The sequence below is a fragment of the Corapipo altera genome, unplaced genomic scaffold (genome assembly GCF_003945725.1).
Source record: "Corapipo altera isolate COAL_440 unplaced genomic scaffold, ASM394572v1 239, whole genome shotgun sequence".
Classification (NCBI taxonomy): domain Eukaryota; kingdom Metazoa; phylum Chordata; class Aves; order Passeriformes; family Pipridae; genus Corapipo; species Corapipo altera.
Genome location: NW_020884938.1, coordinates 543065 through 562679, shown reverse-complemented (window position 1 = coordinate 562679; position 19615 = coordinate 543065). Strand labels below are relative to the sequence as shown.

Below are 19615 nucleotides of genomic sequence, written 5' to 3'. Positions count from 1 at the left end.
ACTTGGATTTGCTTAGTCCATAAAGTGACAATTATAAAACTGTAAAGAACAGTTGGTATATAAACTACATATCAATTTTTTATTTTCCTTTTTGTGCTCAGAATTGGTTTGGGGTCTTGGGGGAGACCTAGTGAAGGACTGGGGGCAAGGCAAGGGTTGTGAAAAACTGCTGTTTTCAAACAGAAGCTGACAAATAGTCTGTGTTTATTTTGCTGAACTTAACAACTGCTTTTAAGAACTGTTTTGGTGGAAACTTTAGACAGAGGGAATGTGCAGTCACAGTAACATTGTGTTAGGACATAAGAAATTAGAAATTCAAATAGACTTGAGAAAAATACTGACTGTCTGGGCAGATAGTATTACTTGAACGATGAATTAAATTATTGGTGTGCAGAAATGAACCAGCAGGCAGGAACTGATTGCCAGTATTGGTGAGAGTTCTTAATTTTTACAATCCTCTCTGCATGCTAATTGTTTGTAACGTTTTTAACGGGAGTATCAGCTTATTGTGCTGATCATTCTCTGTGGCTCCGTGATTACCGAGTTGTTTTCTGCCTCCAGAGTTACTCTGTTGGAGCTGATGCTGGCGAAGGTGGGTGAGAAGAGCTGTGTTGGCAGTGAGGAGCTGGAGGTGTTGGAGAGCCACGCTGCCTTCCTGGCGGGCTGTTTCCAGGAGCAGTGTGGAGCCGTGCTCAGGTTCACTGCTGCAGCACAGGCACAGGATCAGGTACGGCTTAAATGCTTTGATATGATGATGTTAAACACTGTTGGACTTGCTGATTTTTTTTGTTTGTTTGTTTGTTTGTTTAAATAGGCACAAGAATTTTGAATTTGAGAGCTGTTATGAAAAGATGTTAAAAATCACTTTATGAGGAGGTGATAGTTGGATGTGTTAAAAAAAAACCCCAAACAATCACAAACCAACAAGCACATAGCAATCTCTTTTTGTCTTAATTGGCTATTTCTCGAAAAGGTACTAACTTGGCAGTAACAGGACATACACTGAGGCAATTCATTTTTGGGGTTTTTTTTCCCCCATTTTTTTTTAATCCTTTGTGGTTACTTTCCAAGTATTCTGTGGTTTCAGTTCTTGGGAAAAAAACCATTTGTTTGCACCCAGCAGAAGGAGGTCTCTGTCCAACTTGAAGGTGCTGGGGCAGCAGCATTGTGAATATTACTGAATAACCCGACCTGCTTGACACTGACTTCTTATTCCTCTCTCACATAAACATAATGTGCTCTAAGTTGAGTGTCACTAGTGGGAAGTGGGGCTCATTGAATGAGCACCAAATATGAGTCCTAATAGCTGAATAACTGGAGGGCAGTATGTGTGCATGTGTATTGTGTGTATACATTTATTCATGCTTGCCATGGGAAAAGAGAAATTCCAGCCCAAATTCATAAAACTGTTTGTTTTCTTACCAGAAATCATGAAGAATTGCACCAATTTCTCCTTGATTGTATAAATATTTTAGATTTTGTGTAAGAGTTGTGTTTGACTGCAAAAAATGCAGTTGTGCATGTGGAGTCTGTCATTAAAAATGCTTTAGGCAACATGTGTGACACTGAACTCAGCTTTGCCTGGACTCCAGGCTCTGTGCCACTGATCTGCCCTGGACTCCAGAGCTCCAAGGCCACATGGAAACTGCCTTTTGGGAACAGCCCTTGGGCTGGCCTGGCTCCCAAAATATTGTCTGGGTGTCCCATCCACTGTTTAATTTATTATATGTAGGCACTGCCTTTTTCCTTAAGGAACCTCAGGTCTTGTAGCTTCCATCTTAAACCCATGAGAAGTTAATCATATGCTTCTGCAGTGCTTAAACCAACATTTAAAATAGCTTTTCCATTCTAAGCCTGACTTCAGCATCAGTTTGCTTGCACTAACTTTCAGCCATGCTTGCAAAATAAAACCCTTCCCTGGACTTGAAGTTGTTATTTCATCTCTTTATAAGGAATATCTTTTCTGCATATCTCTCAAAATATGTTTATTTAAAAACTCTTCGATTATTTCCTTATTTGCTTTTCAGATTATATCCATATCAAGATGGCTCTCAGATTTCAAAATATTTGGGGGGTTTGAACTTCAAAAGGAAGTATTCTCCTTTACTGCCTTCCTTTTGTACAGGTGGGAGGGCAAAAGAAAATTTGGTTGACAGCAGGGGAGGGAGTCAACCAGAGATGTTTAAACAGTTTCTTTGAAATTGTTGAGTTTCAAATGTAGATAAGAATTTGGGAGTTCTTTTGTGGTTTTTAAATAATTTCTTGCTCTTAAAAATTGTAAATAACTGGTTACTGTCTCTGAAATACAGTTGAAGTGTTCTTAATTTGTAGCAGGATAATGGCTGATGTATTTACAGTCTGGTTTTGTGCTGTTGAAGGCAATCTATTGAATAATTTAGGGCAAGGCTTGCACCTTCTTACACCTGTGTGAGATAAAAAATGGAAATCAAGCTTTAGGACCTGGACCCTGTAGTGATTTGGTGTCTTCAAGGAGCAAGGAACAAATATAATTGTAGTACTTAATTACTCAGCACTATTGTTGATGATTTTAATTACATTATGTTGATTATAGGGATTCACAAATATTATACTGTGGGTAAGAAAGCCTGTCTTTGTCCTGGACCACACAAGGCAGGAATAGTTCCTGTGACCAACGTGTGAGCCTTTTCATGGCTGCTTGCAGTTTATGTACCACACCTTGAGTGGGATCATCTTGCAGCCCCAGCTTGGCACCTGAACAATATGTGGTGTCCCAGATTCTGCCAAGTGCTCTTAAGGTAGTTCCTCCAAGTGCTGGATTGTCATTATGAGCAGCATCAACATATTCCATGAGAAAAAATAGTTCTCTGGCTGAATAAATAATATGCAAATAAAATGGTGTGTCTTGTACCTCACCAATATGCTGCATCTCTGGTCCCAACCCTATTTACCCAAGAATAATGTAAATTCTCGCAGCCAAAGTTCATTTGACCACAGAACTTTACAGAATTCCTGCGGATAACAAAGTGGTGTCTTGCAGGCGGTGTTTGTGTCTTTAAAGCGGGACACTCCGACTGAATAAACTCAAAGAAAACATTTATACAGAAATAATTTTCTCAGCTAGCAATTTTCTGTATTTCTGCTTTTGGAAGCTCCTGTGTTTTTGTTAAAATTTTATCCCTTATGGCTCTGTTTTGGTTTCCCCATGGTTTTCAGGCACATATAACGCTGTAGGAAAGAAGTTATTGCAGTGTAATACGCTATTGTTATTTTAAAGAGATGTCCTCATTTTATATAAATGTATTCTTGGCACTTTTAGAAGACCTGCAAGGAACTCGAGGTGCTGAGAGTTCCTGTCCCCTGTTCCTGTTCCCAGGTTTGTGTTTGTACAATATTCCTCATCAGGGATTTCAGAAATGCCCTCTCCCTTCCCAGGAAGCGCTGGTGACAGTGCGGCTCCTCGATGTCCTTTGTGAGCTGACCTCCAGCAGTGGGCAGCTGGGCCGGCTGCAGGCTCTGCCTGGGCTGCTGGAAGCAGCTGTAGGTGAGTGAGCACCCCGGGTTTGCCCCTTGGCTCTGCCAATGGAAACGTGTTTTCCACAGCGGGTGGTGGTTCCGAGCTTTCCATAAAATAATAGGAGCTCGGGTTCATCTGCGTTTTCAAATATTTGATTCCTTCCTGGAAATTTTCTGCTTCTCCACTCGCTCTGTCGGCCCCTGTTGCCCAGCAGAGCCCTGACTGAGGTGTCAGCAATGTGCTGTTCATGCACAGAGCGGTGCAAGGGGCAGCACAGCTGCTGCCCGTGTTCTTCCACTGGCTGGATGCATGGAAGAAGTCCCTCCACAGGTACAAACAGGGATTTTCCTCCATACCTGTTCCCTTCAGTTTCCCAAATTTCTGAGAACTCAACCTGAAGTGCAGTGTGAATGTTACCAACCAAGTTCAGTGACCTTTAAAGGTCAGTCTGAAAGAAACTAAGAAAGAGCAAGGGAAGAAAAGAACCAGGATGTTCCAGACAGGCTCTGTATACTCATCAGGGAGGAGTGAGGAGGGGGTGTACATACCCTGACCTGTGCTTTCCTAGTTTCAGCACTTTCTGAGACTGAGGTATGCCACCATTTTGTGAGAAAATTGTAAAAGCTTATGGACCGTGAAGAGAAATAGGTTAAAAAAAGAACCCAAACCCCCCATTGTTTTTAGCAGTGTATTTGTGGTGCCAGAATCCTCAACAGCCTCTTCAAATGGAGATGGAGAACAGCAGCCTTCAGACTTCGTATCTGAACCATGTTAGTGTGTAAAAAGTGTGCAAAAATCCCCTCTTAGGGTGGTCTTTCATGGCTGTACTACCACAAACCACGGAAGGAAGCAAACTGTCACAGTTCTCCTGACACGGAGCTGAATATCTGACACTGGGCTGTTTAACTTTGAGCTCAACAATCAATAGTGAAACTCTGTGCCAAGTGATTTCCATGTGGTGCTGAATTAAAGTGGTTTTCTTTTCTGTAGATACCCTGAGATTAACTCACCTTGCTGGGAAACAAGCTGTGAATGTTTTCACTGCCACACATGCCGTGACAGGGCAGGAAGAAGTTTCACATCCAGCCGTGGGTTTTAAATCTCATCTCATTCGTTTGATTGGAAATTTGTGTTACAAAAATAAGGAAAACCAAGACAAGGTGAGTTTACACATTGTTCTGGCAGGACTCTGACATGTAAACAGATGCCTGACCTTGATGTGAATATATTGCTGGTCTAGAAATAGGGGTTGGAATTGATGGTGTAAAGGAGGCGGTTTTTTGTGTGTCTTTGAATTACTATCACAATTATGCTGAGTTTTTTAGTAACAATGCAATGTTTGCCTGCTTACCTTATGCTCCAGCCCTATAGAATGCAAACCAGTGCCTAGTTCCTTTGTGGTTTTCACTTTTGCACTTTCTTTAGCCTGAGACTAAATTTCAACTTCAGGTGAAGGTAAATGGGTGGGAATTGTTACATGAACTGAATTTTAAGTCTTTGAATTAGTCCCTCCGTTTTTCATGTCACAGATGTAGGTCTACTTCTATCAAATCACTTGGAACCCTTTATTTTATAATTCCTGTATAGAAAATCAGTTTTGTTTGCACAGTGAGAAAAAAGAGGAAAGGGCAGCAAGCTTTAAATACGATTTTTTTTTTCTTTGAATGATAAAAGATGTGGCTTTCCTCCAGGATTTGTTAGACTAACTTAATTTCAGCGAGAAAAGCACTGCCAAAAGTGTCTTTGTCTGACAAATTCTAATAGTATGGTCTTCTAAATGGGGAATATGGAAATGATCTTCCACTCCCTGTTCGTATTAGAGTATATAAGCAAAGGTTTTAATATTTCTGAGAAGTTTTATTAGTCCTGTTAATCACTCTTGCATAGCTCTGTCTCTGCCCTGCTATGATGTAATACGTGTTTGTGGAAGTGAAATACATTTTTGTGGAATACCTGATGACAGTGGAGGGGAGGGGGTTGTTTTCGTTTTGAAAGGGTTGATTTACTGCTTATTGTTCTCTTTTGCTGAGATTTTCAAAGGCCCCTGGAGCAATTAAGCAGACTTAGTGTTTTCAGTGGAAGTTGAGTATTAACTTGCTATGAACTGCCTGAAAATATTATTGCCTTATAGTGTCTTGAAAATTGCTCAGATTGGTGTGTGTGATATCACGGAACACCATTGAGGTGCCGTGGAAACTTTGGAAAGGCTGGTAATGTGATATCCTGTCTGCAGCTTCCCTGGTTTGATACATCCAAATGGGTTCAGATAAACACACTGCTCGTTCCTGAGGCAGTTTGCATCCATAAACACGTGCTCATGAGGAGGGGGAAGCAGCTGCTCTCACTGCACAGTAAGGCAGGTTCAGAGGGGAGGGTTGGGTGTTCAGGGTGGTGCATGGTCAGCCCTCACACTGAATGAAGACTGAGGGAGTTCTGGTTCCCAGCTCCCCTCGGAGTGGATCTCACAGTATAGGTCTGATTTATACCCCGTGCTGGGTTTACAGAGTTTGCTCTGTGTATTCAGTCAACAATAATGTAAACAGGGCAGATGGTGGGTGTACAACAAGCCAAGTGCCCAGTGCACTGAGGGACCTTGGACTTCAGCAGTGGCTGTTCTTTGTGTGCCTCACGGTGGCAACTGTGGGCACGAGCTGGGGAAGGGTCTTCCTCTCTGACCAGCTTGGCTGGGGGCCTCCTGCCCAACAGGAAAACCCTGGGAACAGCCTTACCAGAGGCTCTTGAAGTGCCTGCTGGCTCTGGAACGAAGGGAGGCTTTCACGTGTGCTGTTCCATGATTTCCAGTCCCAGTAGAGCTCTTTTCCCAGTAACATCATTAATACTTTAGTAAATGCAGTAATAGCACACTACTAATAATAAATAATAAAAAATATAGCCCCTATTTTTGTAATGGGGAGAATGTATGACTGGAGGAGAGAAGGTTGTGTGGAGACCTCACAGCACCTTCCAGGATCTGAAGGGACCCTACAGGGAAGCTGGAGAGGGACTGTTCATCAGGAACTGCAGTGACAGGACCAGGGGAATGGCTTCAAACTGACAGAGAACAGGTTTAGACTGGATATGAGGAAGAAATTCTCCCCTGTCAGGGGGGTGAGACCCTGGCACAGGTTGCCCAGAGAAGCTGTGGCTGCCCCATCCCTGGAAGTGTCCAAGACCAGGTTGGATGGGGCTTGGAGCAACCTGGGCTGGTGGAAGGTGTCCCTGCCCATGGCAGGGGGTGGGATGGGATGAACTTTAAGGTCCCTTCCAATCCAAATCATTCTGTGATGAGGATTAGCTTCATCTTGAGAAGATAAAAATTTTTGTATTCTTAACAAACTACAGTAAGTATTGAGTTGCTTTCTGGGTTTTGTGTGTGTTTTAGCATTACAGTCAGCTTTGGTTTGACATTAATCTACCTATGACAAAATAAGAAGGATTTAGAATTTGGTCTAGGAATTACTGCTCTACAGCATAATTATGGAGTTCAGTGAATTCACATTGAAGTTGGCAACACGAGTTTTAGTAAGGGTAAAATTATAATATTTACCTTCAAATTAATTTTTTCCTGTCCTTTTAGAAAATGAGGGGTGCTATCCATGGAGATGTTTAGGGCTTGCAATTTTCTGTAAGACAGTTTCCAGCTTCTCTAAAAATCTTTACCCTTTAAGTCCAGGAAATTTAAGGTTGTGTATTTGGCTTTGGAAATATCAGAGGGCTTTATTTGGAAATACTGAAGGGGCTTATCTCAGGCAATTGTTCAGTACTGTAGCTAAAAAAAACCAAAAACCAGTGTTTTGCTTGCAAACAGAAATGGAAACAGCTCAGTGAAAATTAAGAATAAATTGGTAAGTTACCTTGAAGCTGCATCTGTCTAACTTGTGTTCCCTTGTACATGGACATCACTCCTTTGGCATTTTCCTGCCAGGTCTGTTCAGTTGTCTCAGCTCTGCCTGTTCCCCACAGCTCCAGTCAGGAGGAGCTGATGCAATTTGGGAGGACCTGCACTATTGACAGTTCTTCTGGAACTTGTGATTTAAGTGGAGTATTTGGTGTTTTTTTTAATTCCAGCTCTGGAATTGTGCAGTTTCACAGGCACCTCACCATTTAGTGCCTTTAGAATTGGTAGCTGCTGAGAAGGAAAAAGCCAAGCTTACAGGTGGTTTTGTAAATTTGAAGCTAAAAATGTCATTTTTAGTTCCCCTACAATAGATCAACCTGGTGGCAGGTGATGGGGTTTCTGATTCAAGGCTTTTTCTCCTCTCACCTTCTGACCCACCATTACTGTCATCCTGCTCCTGCAGGCTGGGCTGTAAGAGTGTTGGCCTGCCCCTTTGAAAACCAGCTTCAAACAAAACGCTGCTTATTATTAAACTCCTGGAGAAGTTTTCAAAAAATAATCAAAAATAGTGGCTCGTAGAACTTCAAATTTTTTAAAACTGTTTCTAATTTTTATGATTGCATTTATTTGGGTACAAATTTCATCTACTGGAATGTGCCCTCCAGCTCTGTTCCTGTGAGATCTGTTTTTCTGAAATGGACTTGATAGGAAGAGTTGCTGTGCCTGGGTAGGTTTCCTTCAATGAAGTTTGAATAACATACATATACTTAAGGTAGAGTAATGAAACTGTCTTGAAACAAGAACTCTTTCTAGTTTTCAGTTAGAACCTGCAGTCCTGACTTTTATAGGCACAGGCCTGTAATCAAATGAATGATCTGTTGCAAGAAAGGAAATAACAGTAAAGCAAAACAGAACACTTAAAATTTTATAAACATTTGGCTTAGTGCTTGAGTGTGTATACATACATGCCTTGTTTTGCACAGTAATATTTTCAGGTAAATTGACCATAGGAAAGGATACATGTATTGTGGCATTCTAAAAACCATGTGAACAAGACCTTTACAAATTTAAAAACTTAGACTTTTGTTCATCGCGGATATACGAGTTCAACCAGAAGCTGGCAATTTTACTTTCATAGTACCTGCAGTTGTTATTACCAGACTACAAGACATTTAGAGACAAATACTCAGAAAACCCTCTGGTAACTGTAATTTAGAGGTAAATTAAGAAACTGCTTTGCAATCTCCTTATGTACAGGATCATGTATCATCTCGCTCAGTAGCCTGAGGCATCAGCAGCTTTCAGCATGAAATTTAGTGCATACCTGAGTTACTGTATATCATGCATACTAAATATATGGCTTTTATAGACATATAAATCACAACATCAGGAGCCTTGTTTTCTAAATGTAAAGTTGATCTTAATCTCAACAAGGTGGCTAAATTTATCTTAATAAGAGAATCTGATCCTGTGCAAAGGTTATACTTGGTGAATCATTAGAAGAAAATGTGTGTCCTTAGAGTTTCAGGTAAATGCAGAGAATAATTGCTCAACTTTCTGTAAGTCTGGGTTGTCAGCAAAGAAACACTGTCAGTGGCACAGGAGGGCTGGGCCAGTGCAGGGGTTTATTCTGCTCTCATGTGTTGCTGTGGCTGTAGATAAGGGCTGAGAGGGGGCAGGTACTGCTACACCAGAACTATTGTACTGGTGTAACCCAGACTATGGTTTGGCTGATTTCTGAATCCCTTTGTGCTGTGGCAGCGTGGGACTTACCAAAAATATAATGGGAATGTAATGAGAACTTTATGCCACCAGAATCACGCTTCATAATGATTGTCACTGGGAAAACTCTCTAGCAGTTATTTTTGTCTGCAGTTCCATTAGCAAAAGGGGTGGAAGGTGTCAAAAATGCTGAGCAGCCATTAAAAGATCAGCATTCAGTTAAAAAGGAAACACTTTTACAGTTAAAAAGGAAACACTACTATTGGCAAAACCCTGGAATCATTGAGGGTTTGATCCTGTTTGTATAAAAGCTGTAAAAAAGACCCCAAACCAAAGTAAAAACCTTTCTGCTCTGCCGTGTGAGGAACATGAAATACTTGAACAGTGTGCATGCACAGGGATTTCCCCCACTTCTTTAACTGAGCTGGTCAGCAAATCACAGAATATCAGGATGGTTTGGGTGGGAAGGGGCTTTACAGGAATTATTTAGACCAGGATTCATGTTTTTATGGGATTATAAAATAAAAAGGAAGCCAGTGATTTACTCTTGCAAAACAAAGTGTAGTTGCTTTGCTTTGTATTTGAAATAGTGTTCTGTTCTGGATGAAGAATGCTCTGTGACTTGGAGGTGTCATGAAGGAAGAAGTTCCTGGGAGGGAGACAGGGATCAATCTCAGTAGAACAGTGCATGTCTAAAGCTTCTTCAGCTTGAGACTCCCTTTGCATCTGCATTGGCCTCCTCTGGACCCATCCCCAGTAAAGCGAGACCACATCTGTTAGTCCTGAAAACACTTCTGGTAATTGCAAGATTTGGGATGGGTTTGGTTTTTCCCTTTCAAAGGCCCATAGTTGTGTTATTTACATGGGTCTCAGAAGAGGTGACATTTCCTATAAAGCAGTGTGAGGTTGGCATTGCTCAGTGTGGCAGGTTATTTACTGCAGGGTTTGGGGCTTCTGTGGCTCCCCCGACTGCTCTGATTTCAAACACAAGCAGCACACAGCATTGAACTGCTGGCTTTAGTAGCCAGCTGGGTCCTGCAGTCTCCCATTTGCCATTTCTGCCTGATAAAGGCATTTTACAGTCTTTTCCTGGAACACTTGGTTTTACTGTGCTTTAACCTACTGAAAAATTGAATTATCGTGAAGGCTGGTTTTATACTTAACATGCAACAGAGTGCACGTCCTGTACACATGGACTGGAAAATTAATGGTTTGTTCTTTGACCTGTCACTAAAACCTTGGAAGCTCTTGCCTGCAAGACACTGTGGAAGCAGAGAATTGGGAATGCCGTTGATGAATGTCTGTGTGCTGTTTCCAGTCTTCTGACCTACAAACTGTCTCCTTTTCTTCTTTCCTCCCGTCCCGCCTGGGCTGTGAAGACTGGGGTGATATAAACATACTCCATAACTTATTCTTTACAGCTCCTTAAAAGAATTTATCACTGCTGAAGTCCCTTCACAATCGAGCAATAGGAAACTCGGAGGAGTTTCCTATTGGGTGGCTGTGGGACTTTGCTCTCGGTCTGGAGGCTGTCAGTGATTCAGTGTGCTGGGTCATGGATTTATTTATTTCATTTCACCATGAAATGCAGCAGTCCCTGGCACAAAGCACTGCATGTTTTGAAATCATCCTCCATATTTTCACACACATTGTTTTCATCATTTGAGCATTTGCTGCAAATGAAATTATATGTCTGACATCGATTTCTTTTTTGTTCTTTTTTTTTTAAATCCTTGTTTCAAAGTGAAAAGAAATGAGAATGTTAAGTAGTGCTGGACACAACAAAAGTCATCATTAGAGAGTGGAACATCTGACTGGCATTTATTTGTCCTTGCTGAATTCAGAGATTTCCAACTAAGAGTTGTAATCCTTGCCGTTGGGAGTGGAAGCAGTTTTGGAGTACAGTAGTGATGTGTGAGAGTGATGACACACGTGGCCTCTGTAGGGGTGTGTGTTCCTCCAAACAGAGTATGAGTTTGGAATGCTTTTCCTCCTTTTCCATTCCCACTCTCTCCAAGCTGTAAGCAGCCAGCAGTTTTCAGGCATTTCAGCTGGACTGTGTTTCAGGAGCAGCAAGGCAGGTGTGTGCAGGAGAATGGAGTAAGTACCAAAGCTGGCAAGAGAAACAGAGCAAAGAGTCTGACAGAGTCCCAGGGCTGTGGTGCTGATTTTTGGCTGTGATGGTCTGTGGGACACTAATGAGGAAACCTTCAACAGAAACATTCTGTGGTAATGCAGTCTTCTGTCAATGTCAGTGATTTTCAGAGTGGGGATATTTTATTGGAGTGCCTGGAATGTTGTTCCAGAAGAAAAGCTATCCTGATGTAATAGAAAATGTGAAACTGAAAAAAAAACCAAAACAGAAAACCCCGAACAAGCAAAATCCAAACAAAACAAAAACACCCACCCAAAAATCACAACCCAGTGCATGCTACCAACAAAGCAAAGTCCCTCATTTTAATTGATTCATAAAACGCTTTCTAAAGCTTGACATGGAAGACAAAAATACCATACCCACCAAAACAGTGGCAACTTGCCAGAATGATTGGGAACTTCCTATTACAGTGGTTATTACTGTGGCTAAAAAGAATCGTGTGACTTAGTCAACCTCTATCCCTGTGTTTTTTCAGAACTTTGAAGTAATTTGAAGACTTCAGTTCTATCTGCTTTGGAACCAAATACAGTGTTGAAATTTTGATGCTCCTGTACATGTTGTGTTCAGTCACATAGCTAACTCTTACACTTAATTTTCTTTACCTTTATTTTTGTTCTGATGAAAGAAGAAAATTAAGAGAACCTCTTTTATAGCAGTGATTGGAAATGATCAAACTAGGATTGATTATTGGCTTTGGTGGGCTGAGAATGGGAGAGTCTGGAAGGACAGAAATGTGTGCTGTGGTGTTGATGCAGATTTGTACCAACTCAGCTGATTTGAAGTGCTTGGATGATGCTCAGCACTGTTGTTCTCTCACTGCTGCTGCCAGGACAGGCAAGTCTGGTGTGTCTGCAGCAACATCAGTCTTGTGCTGGACCTGCCTTTGTCCAAGTCAGGTCACAGATCTAAACCTAAACAGAGCCAAGGTCCTGCTCCTCGTGGCAGCATCTCTTTGTTACTGAAAAGTGGCTTCTGGTTGAGGAACTGTCCAAGGCAATGAGGAAAATGGGATTGTTTAAAAAACAAAAGTTCCACTTGTGTTACTGTCTCTTGCAGGAACCTATTCTCAATTCTCAAGTGTTTATATTATCATCTCAATGGCTGGAAAATCCTGTGTTTTGCTCTTGGAAAGACCAGTGGAAAAAACTATTCAGCAGCTGAGGTGGCTTGTTACCCTGTCCCGGTAGCTGGACACTCCAGTGTCTGCTTGGTTTGGCTCAAGGCTGATGGTGTGCTTGGTACCTTCATCTTCCCTTCCCCTTCTGTAGGGCCAAAACCCTCCTCTTCTGAACTAGCTCTCTGCAGAGAGTTTCAGGACATCACAAAGGTATCCCATGTTTAGCTTCTAAGATTTTTTTTTTTTTTGTTATTACTTTTTTATTATAAGGGTTGCCTCTTATGTGAGAGTTGAAATAAACCCCATGTCTCCTCTGGGAAATAATGCTGAAAGAGGGAGAATATATTTGAAATGAATGGAGCAGGAGCAGCAGGTTTTGTTGCCATGATTTCTTAATTTCAGCCATTGAAATGTTCAGTACCTGCTTAGCTGGGCAGTGCAGAGGTGGAGGAGTGTTCTGGGGACATGGCCTTGGCTGAAAGGGACATAAAGGACCCTCTTGGCTCCCAGAGTCGTTCCCACTGGTGCAAGGAGCTCTCCAGACTGGCTAAGCAAGTCTGCAAGGGAGCCTCTGTCCACAAGTATTTCAGTGGATCTGCAGGATGTGGTGAACTCCTATAATAGACTGATGGCCACAGCTGCCTCTGTTCTAAGCCAAAGTGCCTGGAGTCTGCAGTGGGCCCAGGAATCCGCTGGCACCAAAGGATTGAAGGGTTCTTTTGCCTTTGTGAGTAGAATCTCCCATGTGTCTTCTGTCACTTCTGCTGCTTGGAAAAAACAAACAAAAAAAGCCCAAACCCAGGACTCAGAAATGAAAAAAATGAAATAAGTTTTTCGGTACCGTGATAGGTGTGGAGGAGCTATTTGGGAACCTGATCAGTTGGTACGTTCCTACTTCTATTAAGCTGCTCTGTTACTCACACTGAGTGCTGGATTCTGCTCAGATGTCTGATCACTAATTAATTACCTACTTGTTGAGCAGGTTGTGGAGGAAAATAGAGTGCTGTTGGTCAGCCTGGTTGGTGTCTGGGTCTGAGGGATGTATTTACATTACATTGTCATTGTGTAGTCATCATGTGGTACATTCAGATGGGACTCCATTAAAAGGCTTAAAGTATCTTTAATGATGACCAAAGATTGGCAACAAATCCCCAGATGTATATGTCATTGGATTCCTTGCCTTGGGCATAATTCAGTCTGGTGTGATTGTCTAAGAAAGTCATGCAGACTAATGAGACAGAAGGGATTGGAAGGGTCATAACCATTCACCTGCCCAGGGCAGGACCAGCTGGAGTGTTGATGGTTAAGGTTTGTCAGGTGGTTTGTGGAGACCTGTCTGCTCCAGGAGCCTGGGACTCGTGTTCCAGTGTGTTACAGTGCTCTGTGCATTCACCAGTTGAATCTGTCTGAGGGATGCAGGGATCAGAATTATTGTTAGACTCTACTTTTAGCCTCGTGAGAATCAGCAGACAGGTAGATGAGCAACCAAAGAGGTGTTCCTGGGAGGGGAAGTTGTGTAGTGGCAGTTTGAGCCCAGATCCACTGTGGACTAAGGCTGGGTTTGGTAACTGCTCAGCACAGCTGTACATGTGGACCAGGTGCTGCTGCTGGGTGGGCTTTGGTGCTTTCAGCTGTGTGACACAACTGGGAGCACTGCAAACAGTGAAGGAAGGAGCCAAGTCCATAAAAATGTGAAGTTTGCTTGTTTTGTTGCTCCCAGAAACCTTTTAAGTTCCATCATGTGAATTGAAATTGAATACTGTGGAGCTAAACATGATTGGAGACAGACTTTTTGTCTGGTAGGAAACTGGTGATGTGTAATGAATGTTGTATCTGGAGGTTTTCCATGTGAATGGTTCCTGCTTGTTCCCAGGTTTTGACTCATTTCTAGAGTACGTGTTTCCTGCCCCAAACCTCTTTTAACCTAGAGATTTGTATTTCTGTTTTTCAGTGATTATCAGTAATGATTAAAGAGAGGAGCAAGTGTTAGCATGGGATGGATACTCAAACCCTAGTTCTCTTCTATTTCTGAGAGTGCATTTCCTTTTGCTTATCTCTAGTTTGGCCAAACTCAACTTATAAGAAATAGGAGTATTTCTGTACCTGAAACAAAGACCTTTCTCATTCTGCTTTCTGTGTCAATTGAAGGCTGAAAATCCATCATGTTCTGGTGAGAGAACAGTTCATGTTCTAGCTGTTGTTATCTGAAGGTATGAGTGTTCTTTTTGTGGAATAGTACTCTTAGTTGACTAGGTAGTATTTCCAGTTCCTGAAGTGTTAATTATTCTGTGGAGATATTTTTTTTGCTGGATTATTTTTATTTTTCCTCTTTCTGTCGGTGCAGTTGCTGGACCTGGAGACTCTGGTTGCATTTTACCAGATGCAGACAGATCCATCAACAAGCACTGTCATGCTTGGAGAATTTGCCTTCTTGCCCCTGACCTTGGCGCTGTTGCTGCTGGAAGGAAAGATTCAGTAAATAGGCTACAGTTAATTTATACTTTTTCTGGGCTCTCTTGTGAGTGATTGTGTTAATGCTAATGGATTCAATGAGCTTTTGTAACACAGACCAGTGTGAGCAGTTCTGTTTATGAGACAGACACTGGAATGGTAATATTCCTTAGTTTCTGTCTATACTTTCTCCCCAAATCTGGATGGATTACAGCTAGTTTCACACCAGCCACTAGGTGTTTTTTTTCACAGGATACTTTCACACCATATTTAAAGTAAGATTTGAGTGTTGTGCAATATTAACTCCTTCCCTGAGCCCTGCAGATGATCCCTGCAAAAGATCCCCTGCCTCGCTCTGCACTGGGCATTTCACAGACAGTTCTCTTCAGAGCAAAAACTCTAAGGCAAATAACTAGTGGGAAAAATTTCCTGAGCCCTTTGAACTGGGCAGTGCAGTTGCCACGGTTGAGATGTAGGACCATTTCTTGATGTTTACAAAGTTCTGTGGTGTGTGAGGTTACAGGGAGATCAGAGTGAGAAGATGTGAGAGGCTCTCAGCAGTGCAGAGGAGACCCCTGGGTGGGACGGTGATTCCTCCCTCTGACTGTCTGTGGCACTCTCGCTGCAGAAATGGCTCTGCTCCCTGCACAGCAACTGCTGAGCTGGCTCACACTGCAACCAGCTCATTACTGAACACAGGCACACATTTCAGGGTGCCATAAAATGCCCTTTCAGTGGATCACTGCTGGTTCAGGAACAGCTGGCATGACCTGCAACTTTTCTAGCGCTGGTTACTCACGGTTTGGTCTCTTCATCTCACAAGTCACTCAGAGGAGTACACAGATTTGTCTTGGGTGGGTGAATTGTAAGGGTTTTTTCCCTGCTTCATTTCCCTCAGTAGGAAGTCACAGGTGACACACTAAAGCTGGTAACATGGTGACAAAAGCTGTGCTGAACTCGAGCAAATGATATGTCCAGTTTAATGATGTGATATTCAAGAGTCTCTCAAGTCAAGAGACTCTAAGTGTGGGTGTGAGGCAGAGGTAGTTGGCATGAAGGTATCACTAAGGCTGTGGTTTGCTGCTGCTGTTCCCACTTAACTTTGAAGGAATCTCATCATATTCCCACAGCAACTTTTTGAAGCGTGTGTGGAAATTTGAATTAAAATTTTGCTTTCCCCAAATACTTACTTTGTTAACCAAACGTCTTGGAGCAGATTATGGCATGGTTTGTTTCAGTTGACAGCACTTAATCCCGATTCATTTGTGCTGTTCAGGGTTTCACTGGTGGACAATAAAAGGTACAGTTGAGGGCACATCAGGGTTTGGCTGCAGCCGAACATCAAAGCGGCAGCGTTTCCCCAGCACGTGCAAGGGCTGTGTTACTGGGAGGTCACTGCTGGCTCGGGCTTTGAAGTGTGATATCATACACGGCCTCTGGAGGAGACACAAACATTTTGTGGATATTTTTAACCCTGTGTTATTAACTGTATTTTGTGTAGGTAAAGCTGTGCGTGCTGGCACAGATGTGGAAGCTGGGGTTTAAGACCTGACCTCGCTCTTTGCTTGTCATGTGTGTCAGGCTTGCCTGGCTGTGTGTCCTGTCTGTCACTGTTGCTTTCTCATGTTATAGCTTGAGACTCTGCAGTAAGATTATCTGAGAAGAAACTTGTAAGAGGGGTGTGCTCAGATTTGTCTCTGAATTCAGTTTTACTGGTCCATTGGCTGTCGGGGGTTTCACCTCTAAATCTCCTCCTACTTGACTTCTCTTATCACATAACTTGCATTTCACAAAGCTGGTGATCCTGCAGTGTAAACTTTGGGATTTATTGTTTTCCTTGGTACACAAAAATGCGTCTTGCTTGGGACAAAAAAGGTGGGAGAGAGAATCCCGTCATCAAGCCATGGCCTAAATTCTGTTTAAATTCCTTTGCCTGACAGTTCTTGGGTTGAGATTAAATTTTAAGGAATTAAAGAACTTAAGATTTGGACAAGTATAATTTGACTATCACAAAATGGTTGAGTTTGGAAGGAACTTCTGGAGAAACCTCTTGTCCAACCCCCTGCTTCAATACAGGTCAGGTTGCCCAGGACAATGTGCAGGTGCCTTAAAGCATATAAATAATATATAAGAATACAAACAATTAATCCTCATCCTCTCAAGGTTTTTTAAAACTACTTTTGAAATATATTTTAAAAACTCCTATGTCTTAAGAAGGTATTTTCAATGTTGAAATTTTGCAGCTAGTTTAGAGCAGAGTTTTGTTTAAGTACATAGAACTTTCTAAAGCTGTAGCTGTGCATGATGTTACAGTGTACCTTAGAAATCTACACAAATCTCTTAGGAAATAATCCTGCTCCATATTTATTGTTACCATCAGCTCATCCCAAATTCTGGGTAGTGTGTGTGTGTTAGGGTTATACATTGTTATCTCACACACACACACACACACACGTGGATCAGTGCAATTTGTGAATTCCCCTGTGTGGGGTATGGTCAGGAAACAAAAAGTGCCAGTTGTTGTGTTTGCTGGTTTGCTAATAACATGAAAAACACCTTCTCAGAGGAGAAATGTCAGTGGCTCTTACTTGATATAAAGAATCTGTCCTTGTGCACATACAGGTAACACATTGTTTCTGAAGGTACAGGAGACGTGGCTCCCTGTGAACTTGTGTATGTGGGGAGATGTATTTTTCAACTGTTTTTTGCCCCTGTTTTTCCACTCAGCAGTTTTTCCTGGTTCTTCCTTCTGGAAGCAAGCACGAGCTGTCACTGAGCATGGCTTGTCTGCCTCCATGTGAGAAGCCCCACAGAAAACACCTCAGTCAGACACAGGCTAAATGAAGGCAGAATGTGAAATCAGTGTCTACCTGTGTTACTGTTTTCTGATACTCACTGCTGACACCAGATTTACTCTGTAATGCCTGGTGGCTTGTTTAATATTTTTGATTAAACAAACATCCCTGTTAACTGTTTACGTATTTCTTGCATGAAACATCATTTGTGTTGTTGAGACATCTGTTAAATTAAACTTCTGTTTTTATTTAGGTGTATGAGTTGGATGGCATCCCCTTGATTCTGGACAACTGCAGCATTGATGACAACAATCCCTGTATCCTTTACAAAAGAGTTCTGTTTTTTGAGTGTGACTCACAGAAGAGGTGTGGGGTTTCACAGGTGGGTGCCAGCACTGCTTTCACTGGGTGCCCAAGTGTGACTGGCCTCAGGACTTTATAGGTTGTGTTTAAAATGGTTCAGAAGTGAGCAAAGGCACAAATAGGCTTTCATGAGCTGGATTCTGAGTAAGTTGAATTGTGGTTATATTCTGTTTCCTAAAATAATAAATATTGCTGGTTTGCAAATGTCAGCTCAGAGAGCCAGCTGTGACAGGAATCTGAATCCAAACTCTGACTGTTGTGTCAGATCTTGGAGCCTTTGCTTCCATTGAAGCATCTGTTCAGGAGGCTGAAACAGTACCCCATCAATTCTCTGCACTTAATAAATGGGGTTGGGGAGGTTATTCTAAGCACAGAGTCAAGGCTAACAGGGTGTTGTAAGAATGTTTATAACTGAGAAAATCAATGGTGCTCATTACTGAAATGCTGAGGAGATTTTAATGTAAATGGTATTGTGCTTCATATTATCTTCTTCCTGGGGTTTAAGAGCAGAGACTTTCCAAGACAGATTGCTGTTAGAGAGAAATGACTTTATATTGAAGAGAAGCAGTTGTTAAGCAGAGTTTCCCATCTCTTGAGGCACCACACAGTCATCCTGCCAAGTGTGTTTAGTCAGGGATTCTCTGCCATCTGATCATTAGCTCTGTGTGAGTTTCTGGTAAGTGTGTCTGGAAAGCAAATGCATTTCCTGTGTAAAGTCATGTCACTTTTCTTTTACTGAACACATGAAACGGGGTTTCAAAATTAATTGAAAAGAAAAAGGTCACTTTCTAACAAATATCAAAAAAACCCACACAAAAAAAGTTGTGAAATTGGTACATATTCTCTCAGTTGTGTGCTGTGGAGCATCATCTGCATATAAATATGTCTTGAAATAACGTAGATGACAGCACAAGCTGAGTGGAGGAGCAAGGAGTGTTAAGTATCCTCTGAGTTACTCACATTATTGCTTTATGTGCACAGGTTTTACATTCCTCACTGTTCCTGTACCTGGAGACCTGGCAGTGTGGCTCTGGACAGGGCACTGAGGAGCAGAGTTGTACTTCCATGGGGCAGTTCAGAGAAGGGGCACTGCTGGATGAGATGGGAAGGGCAGGGAAAGTTCCCTTTCCCTGAGCAGAAGAGCAGCCCTGAGAAAACCTGGTAGGGAACTTTGGTCCCAAGTGACTTCTTTGCTGGAAAGCACAGCTGTGCAACCACCTCTAGAATGTCTTTCTAGGATTAATCCTTCATTTTAGCTCTTAGTAAAAGAGGATAAAGTTGGAGGCCTTCAAAGGCTAGAGTTCTAATTTACGATCTTGAATGAAATGAAAATAAAATACCCTGGGAGTCTTTACTGCATTTTGAGCGATGTGGGACTTCTTACACCTTTTGATACAGGCTGACGTTTTATGGCTGCACCATAAACTTCTTACCAGAGGATAAAACTTTGTTTACTTGGTTTTTAAAGACATCATAACACCTCCTAATGTGAGCTTTCACCACTGATCCATGGCACAGAGTGCAGGGGGATACGGGCGAGTGAGCAGCACATGGGCAGAGGGACCTGGCCTGCTGTGCCCAGGTTTGCCGTGCCCGGGTTTGCCGTGCCCGGGTTTGCCGTGCCCGGGTTTGCCGGGCCCGGGTTTGCCGGGCCCGGGTTTGCCGGGCCCGGGTTTGC

General features: G+C 42.3%; 1 protein-coding gene across 2 annotated transcripts in view; it reads left to right on the top strand.

Annotated features, from left to right (window-relative positions):
* Positions 1-19615, top strand: part of ATXN10 (ataxin 10) — a 54475-nt gene that overhangs the window by 33430 nt on the left and 1430 nt on the right. For both annotated transcript variants that reach the window (XM_027660881.1, XM_027660880.1), the window contains 4 exons: positions 562-727; positions 3415-3523; positions 4487-4656; positions 17828-18613. In XM_027660881.1, coding sequence (XP_027516682.1) covers positions 562-727; positions 3415-3523; positions 4487-4656; positions 17828-18016 — 634 coding nt within the window. In that variant the 3' untranslated portion in view covers positions 18017-18613. The remainder of the gene's footprint in view (positions 1-561; positions 728-3414; positions 3524-4486; positions 4657-17827; positions 18614-19615) is intronic.